This window comes from Cyprinodon variegatus, unplaced genomic scaffold (assembly GCF_000732505.1).
Source record: "Cyprinodon variegatus isolate N-32 unplaced genomic scaffold, C_variegatus-1.0 Scaffold142, whole genome shotgun sequence".
In the NCBI taxonomy this organism is placed as follows: Eukaryota; Metazoa; Chordata; class Actinopteri; order Cyprinodontiformes; family Cyprinodontidae; genus Cyprinodon; species Cyprinodon variegatus.
Window position 1 is genome coordinate 1,028,084 of NW_015150595.1, and position 7,715 is coordinate 1,035,798.

General features: G+C 39.8%; 1 protein-coding gene and 1 non-coding gene across 4 annotated transcripts in view; one reads left to right on the forward strand and one right to left on the reverse strand.

Annotated features, from left to right (window-relative positions):
- LOC107086081 (tetratricopeptide repeat protein 28-like) overlaps nt 1–7,715 on the forward strand; it is a 187,505-nt gene that overhangs the window by 149,195 nt on the left and 30,595 nt on the right. For all 3 annotated transcript variants that reach the window (XM_015376830.1, XM_015376831.1, XM_015376832.1), the window contains 6 exons: nt 147–343; nt 426–579; nt 669–840; nt 1,424–1,592; nt 1,694–1,854; nt 4,506–4,994. In XM_015376830.1, coding sequence (XP_015232316.1) covers nt 147–343; nt 426–579; nt 669–840; nt 1,424–1,592; nt 1,694–1,854; nt 4,506–4,994 — 1,342 coding nt within the window. The remainder of the gene's footprint in view (nt 1–146; nt 344–425; nt 580–668; nt 841–1,423; nt 1,593–1,693; nt 1,855–4,505; nt 4,995–7,715) is intronic.
- trnae-uuc lies at nt 6,767–6,838 on the reverse strand. The gene has a single exon. It is a non-coding gene; the product is annotated as a tRNA-Glu (tRNA).

The following is a 7,715-nucleotide window of genomic DNA, read 5'->3' on the forward strand; positions in this document are numbered from 1 at the left end:
TGGAGCTATAGAATTAAACTGAATTGAATTGAATTTATTATTTCCTGATACACATATCTGTATTTTATGTGTTTTATTAACTTCATTTCTTGTGTCCAATTTTAATTTGCTTAATTTCTCCTGATTTCTTTCACTTTCTGCATCAGGCATCATTCATCACATGAAGGGGGAGTATGAAACGGCGCTGAAGCTCCATAAAGCCCACCTGTCTTTAGCCCAGGAACTGGGGGACTACGCAGCTCAGGGGAGGGCCTACGGTAACATGGGCAACGCCTACCATGCTCTGGGCATCTACGACCAGGCAGTGCGGTACCACCGACAGGAACTGCAGATCTCTCTGGAGGTTATTTCTGTAGTCTTTCTGTTAAAGGCAGAGATGTCAGGTCGCATTCCTCTTGGATGAATCTTTTCTCTTGGTGCTGCAGGTGAACGATCGTCAGTCACAGGCATCTACTCACGGTAATCTGGCTGTGGCTTATCAGGCGTTGGGGGCTCATGACCGAGCTCTCCAGCACTACCGTCACCACCTGACCATTGCACGGGAACTCAGAGACACTCAAACTGAAGCAAGGGCTCTAGGCAAGCCAGATAAGAGGAAATATTAGTCTTTTACTCAAATAAATGAAATAATAACCAGTTAAATCAAGTATTTTTATTTAACTCTGCAGCAAACCTCGGTAACTTCCATAGTTGGAGGGGAGAGTATGCTCAGGCGCTGCCATACTTCCAGCAGTATCTGGCTTTGTCTCCTGGGCTGCAGGACCTGGAAGGGGAAGGAAAAGTCTGCCACAACCTGGCCTACGCTCACTACTGTCTGGGACAGTACAAAGACGCTGTCAGGTGAAAGATGCCAGGCTCTGCAAAACTATGGGTGTACTTTTTTATATTCTGTAATCAACTAACTTTAATGTACTTAATAACGATTTTAGATCATGAAACAGCTCAGACTGATGCATACAAATGAAACGCACAAAAAAAAAACAATTAGAGATGTGGTAGAAATCTGATGGAGGTAATGTTTTTTACATAGCGTACACAAAGGAGGAACATGGTGAAGCGTTAAAGTCATAGGGAAATTATATTTAAATGTCAAATCATTCTGGCTTAAATATGTAAATAAATGTACTCTTTATCAGACGATATTGTCCTAAAATTTAGAGAATTTCTATTTTTTTAAAAACCCTGTATAGTTTTCCTTCCGTTTCACAATCATACACTACTTTGTGTTTGGCTTTCGTATAAAAAATCAGCAAAACACAGCATAACTGTCATTATCGTGAGAAAGTGTTGATAAGTTAAAGCGGGAAGAATATTTTTACAAAACAAGATGCTGTTTTTAATCTTTTTACATCCTTACCACATTAGTATTTCTTTATTATTTAACTGAAAATCCCCATGATTCTTTCCTTTTCTCTTTTCTCAGGTATTACGAGCAGGACCTGGCCTTGGCTAAAGACCTCCAGGACAAATTAGCACAAGCAAAAGCCTACTGCAACCTCGGCCTTGCGCACAAAGCTCTAGGAGAGTACAGCAGAGCGGAAGAGTGTCAGAGATACCTGCTCTCTCTAGCACAAGCTCTGGATAACACACAGGTCATCTGCAAGAGCTCTGTTTTCTCCCTCGGTGAGGAGTTGTTGTTTTTCAGGGAGTAGTTGATTATAATCCACAGTGTTATGTTTATATTTGTCAGCAGGCGGTTTTCAGAGCCTACGGGAACCTCGGGGATGTGTTTGTGTGTCGGGGGGATCTCCCAGGAGCTGTGAAGTTCTACCAGCAGCAGCTAAGTTTGGCTCAGAAAGCTGCCGATCAAAAGATGGAGGCTGATGCGTACGCAGCACTGGGATCAGTTCACAGGTAATGAGGAAGTTTAGCAGTTTGTGCTTACTGTCGTATTACCATACCTTTGTCCTCGGCGCTGTGACAGCAGGGGACAAAGTTCTGTCAAAGCAGAATTTTATATCTACATTTTTATTTACTTATTGAGGAGGAAGATACTTTTGCACGTCTGAAATCAGAGATGCACAGATTGGAAACTTCAAATTTCTAATCTGCTCTTTGTAAAGCTTTGATCTGCCAATAATGATTTTCAGCTGATTTTAATATAATTATTAGTAAAAACAATATAATTTCCAGTCTTCTTACTGTGATGGATCATGAATTATTCATACTGAACCAGTGTCGTTATAGAGGGAATTTTTTTTCATTATTGTTGCAAGAAAAAAAACAGAATTTTCAAATGGAAACTTGAAGAAAATGTGATCTAGAATAAAACTTTGAAAAATACTCTATATAAAAAAAAGGTTTTAAAAGTAACTTTGCTGTTTTCTCAAATTTTATTTTTGTCTATTCCTTTTTTCAATTTTAATCCTTTAAAATTTCAGTTTTCAAAACTGTAGTTTGTTTATATTTTTAACAGATTTTATATTTTCAAATTTTATTTTTGTAAAACGGTTTTACGGATCACATTACTTCAATCTAAACACAAAAGCTCGCTCTGGACCAATGAAAATGCTGTTGCTAACGTCCAGCAGACCAATAGAAATGCTTCTTCCCTCCTCACTCCAGAGGAAAGCCCGCCCCCAGAAGTGAATTGAATGCGATCTGAAAAATGCAGTTAGAAAAGAATGCAATTCACAAAACTTTATATGCAAATTAGAAAATAAAAAAATTTAATCCAGAAAGAAAAAAAAATGAAAATAATGGGAAAAAATGTAATAGGAAAAAGTTAAGTGATAGATTATGAAAAATATGACAAATTAATAAAAAAAAAAAAAAACAGCTACTCTAAAAGTTACTCTCAAAACCTTTTTTTGATTAAGAATATTTTTCAAAGTTTTTTCAAAGTTCTGTGTCAAGCTTCTTTTCAATCTCCATTTAAAAAACATGTTATTTCTCTTTCAACAATAATGGAACAAAATTCACACCATAGCCGTCACTAAAACAGGGACTGACCAACAAAGACATAAATTACAGAGCTGATCCTCACTCAAGGCCTCACGTATTAAGTATTAGTGCTCGTAGTACAAAAACAGCAGTCTGTGTGTCTTTGCATTCTACAAAATTTGGATCCTTATCTAAGCTTTTTTAAATATTTCTAACTGGGCCAAATATTTCCAGATCCATTATGTTACATAAAAGGCAGACTTTAAAAGGAGAAGATTATCAAACTTTGTTATCTGTTTAGCCTGCTCTTCCTCTATGCTTCCTCTGGTTTAGTTTTTAAAGCAGCACTAAGTAACATTTTTACTTATTATAAATATAGAAAAAATATTATGAGAAAATAATAAATTCACTCTATGAACTTTTTTTTTTTTTTTTGATTAACACATTTTCAGTGTTTCAATTTTGGATTAGATTTATGTTTTTTATTAAATAAAAAATATTAAAAACTTTTTTGCTAGCAATAATAATGGGCAAAATTTACACCATAATTATCAGACTCCAAGATGACGTGCAAAGAGAGTCAAATTTTATACCTCTTGGATGAAAGTGTTTCTAACAAGTGAATGAATTCTATATTTGTTATCTTTAATCTCAGTCTTTTGATGTCATTAAATGTTATCAGTTTATGGTTAATATTCTAGCGATCAAAACGTCCGGTACAACGTCCGGTTAATTTGGACATTCCCCTTCACTGTTGCCACCCTGTGGTTCAGAGGTGAACTGCTTGTTCCAGTGGCGGTGAATTAGGGCCATGGGGCAACAGATCACCTGGTAATGGGTTGCATTAATACGCTTGGAGGGGCCATGGACACCCGTGGCCATCCCCCAGCTCCGCCTCTGCCAGTTGACAACATGAATTATCTCTGTCCACAACCTTTAAATCGTTGGACTAATTTTTGTGGGTAAAAAGATTGATTCAGACCCAGTGATTGGTCTGTTCGGGATTGTTTCCACTCGACCACTCTTCTGGCACACAGAGTAATATTAATTAAAGGGAAATAATCATCACCTCCTTCTTACATTCAGTGGATTCAGGGCTTTTTGTGTTATTTTGAAATTGGAGAAAGTCAGTTTTGTTGTGAGAAACTTTTTCGATAAATTCTCCACAATGTGGAGCTAAATCAGGACAGCTTGGATCGACATTGAATGTGAGATTTCTCATTGTAAAGTTAAACACTGAAGAACGTAACACTTAAAACTGTAACAATAAAAATGCAAACTCTGATATTTTTGAAACATTGATACTTAAAGCATTGATAGTGTTTAAATATTCAATGCCAAATCTCACATTTGATGTCATTGCAAGCCGTCACTGATTTAGCTCCATAGGGCCCTTTAATTCTTAAAAGAAGTCCATTTCATTTGTGTTCTGACAGGATTCTGGTTTATATTTATACCCCTTAACTTTGGCACCTGATTTTGTTTTTCTATGTGTGTTTTATTTATTTATTTCTGTTTAGTTTTGTACATTTAGACCATGTTTTTTTTTTTTTTTACTTGTCTGTTTGTGTTGTGCCTCTAATGCTTACTTCTTCCCTTCCTTCTTATCACCCGTCATGAAGGCTTCTTCGCCAGCTGGACGCCGCCTTGTCCTTCCACAGCCAGGAGCTGACTCTCCGTAAGGACCTGGCCGACCCCCAGGGGGAGTGCCGGGCCCTGGGCCACCTGGCAGCAGTCCATATGGCACAGGGGGACTACACCACAACCTTCCAGTGCTACGAAAGCCAGCTGGGGCTGGCGCAGGGGCTCAGAGACGCCCGTCTGGAGGCCCAGGTCCACGGAAACATGGGCATCACCAAGATGAACATGGCGGTGTTTGAGGAAGCTATCGGCTACTTTGAGCAGCAGCTGGCCATGCTGCAGCAGCTAAGTGGAAGCGAGGCTATGCTGGACAGAGGGAGGGCCTACGGGAGCCTGGCGGACTGCTACGACGCTCTGGGAGACTACGAGGAGGCCATCCAGTACTACGAGAAATACCTGACGGTGGCTCAGAGTCTTAACCATGTCCAGGATCAGGAGAAAGCCTACAGAGGACTTGGAAATGCACACAGGTTGGTGTCAAGCATTTTTTAAAGGACTCATAGAATGCAAAACCGAGTTTCCATTGTGATAGATGAATAACAATAGTTCAGTGGGTGAAATGGACGTACAAAGAAGTTCAAACCCCATCAACACTTCCTTTCTCTGCAAATCTCACAATTCTAAACTTCCACCATAAAACGGGCAAATCCAAATGTTGCCTTATTTGGTTCTGGCCTGAAATTGACATTCAGACCAGCCCACTGCTTCACTGACCCAAGAACTTGAACAGAGGTAGATGTAAGACACCTGTTTAGCTGTTTAGCCTACAGATGGGTTTACTTCTATAAGAATTACAAAGCAGACAGTTTCTCTATTGAAAATGAGCCAGAACCACAGGTGTAAATGCAGTGTTCCAGGCTGCACAGAGGAGGGGGGACATTTTCAGTCTTACCAAGGATCCAAACACTCGACAGGCATGGATTATGTTTGTCTATCAGAAGATCCCTGCAAAGTTTGATGCTCAGCTGTTCATTTGCTTTAACCATTTTACCGATGACAGCTTTCAAAATCTTGGACAGTTCAAAGCAGGATTTGGGTTGGGTTCAGTCGCTCCATTCACAGCCCTGAAGCTCACGGCTCAGTTCTGCTGCACTGTAGTCGACCAAAATCCCAGATGATTTTGAAATTCGCCCCAGACATTTTTTTAGGTACGAAAAGTAGGACATGTCCAGGAAAAAGAGGACGTCTGGTCACCCTACCATATCAACAATTTCGATGTTTCAGTGAGTGAGTGCTTGTTGCTAAGATGAGTCTTTGCTCAGCAGCTTTGCTCGTTGTAAACCAACCAATCAGCGTACAGGTCATCTAAATATTCATGATCATACCATAAAAGGAAGAAAACCTGTCGTTTCATTCTGGGGCTTTTAACCAGGCTTTCATTAGGGCTCATAGAACAGCAAATATGCCATTTTCAGCCCAACCAATGTTACACACCCTATTCAGAGACCTTAACGACCAGCACCAAATACCCTAGAGCGGGCATTCCCAAACTCGGTCCTCAAGGCCCCCTGTCCTGCAGGTTTTAGAGGTTTCCTTGCTCCAGCACAGCTGATTTTAATTGAAAGCTGATTAACAGGCTTTTGGTCTACTGCAATCATTATAACCAGCTGTGCTGAAGCTGAGAAACCTCTAAAACCTGCAGGACAGGGGGCCTTGAGGACCGAGTTTGGGGATGCCTGCCCTAAAGAACCATTCTATTCTATATTTATATTAGTGTTGCGCCGATGCCATTTTTTGGCCCCGATACCGATACCCGATACCTGGCTGTGCAGTATCGGCCGATACCGATACAATAATAATGTAAAATAATTACCATCATGGTTTTGTCAAGCTGCTGCCTACCTTTGTGAAGCAGGAAAAAATCTAATACAAAGTGAATCCAGTAGAACTTTTTATTGCCTGCCAGGATGGGTGACAATAGTTGAATAAACTTTTGGCTCTCAAAATGGTATCGGTGCCCTATTTGTTGGTACTCACCGATAACGATACCACCATTTTAGGGCAGTAAAACCGTCCGATACTGGTATCGGTATCGGTGCTACACTAATTTATATACATAGTATCAGGGTTTTGTTTTATGGTTTTGAGGACACAAATGCAGAGGTGAGGAGGCAAAGGTGGCTTCTTAAAGTTTTAAGATTCACTAACATCCATTCCCACTGAGTAGGGCTGAAACAGCAGTCATGTTAGTGTAGAGTACTGAAGCTCTACATCAAGCCACNAGTTGGTGACGCAATATAAATTCCCTGACCAGGAATCGAACCCGGGCCACAGCGGTGAAAGCGCTGAATCCTGACCACTAGACAATCAGGGACATGTTTCTAACCTTTTTAATAGGGTTTTCACATCATGTCTGTTAATCAACAATGTGACGTGAAGCTTTGCAATATGCTCCTCAAGTTAGATGAGTGTCTGTCATCATCACATTAAAATAGAGACAGTTGAACCACATGTATTGAAGTAAAGTAAGAGATGATTGTGTTCTAAAACCTTTCCTTTCACTAAATTCACAAAAAGTCATTGTCATGGTAGGGATAAAATGGATTTTCCTTAAACACAGTTGTCCGGCTTTGGATTCCAACGCAGGATTTTGATTCCCTTTGGCATACACTGGATGACAGGTCAATAATGCCATGACCTACAAAACATTTCTTCAGCAAAATACCACTAAATTGTATCAATTTGATAGACTGTCTACCCAAAAAAACTACTGTTCAAGAGACATAGTAAAGACCTACAGCTCTCCACCCATTACTTTGCATCGTGTGAGTTGTGAAAACCTACCGTAGCTCAAGAAAGGACAACTTTATCCAAATATCAGATCCCAAATGCATTGTTAAACAAGTATCAGAACGGAAAAGAAAAGAATTGAAAAGATGTCATGTTACACTGAGGGTTGACAGGTCGTAGTACACAAGTTGTCACATTAAACAACAAACCGCCTTAGACATAAAACAGGGCAATATCTAGACTAATAACGTAGTCAGTTGGGCTTGGGAGATGTGATTGAGTGGTGTGCACAGGTTGTAACCTCATTTACCAGAAAGAGTTTACCTAGACAGATGGTCAGCACAAAGAAGTCTGACCAAATGGGTTGCATTATATCTTTTTAGCAGAAATACACTTTTAGCTTACGAAAATCAGCTTTGAACAACATTAGAGATATGCATTCAACTAAGTGGGGAGGTTGC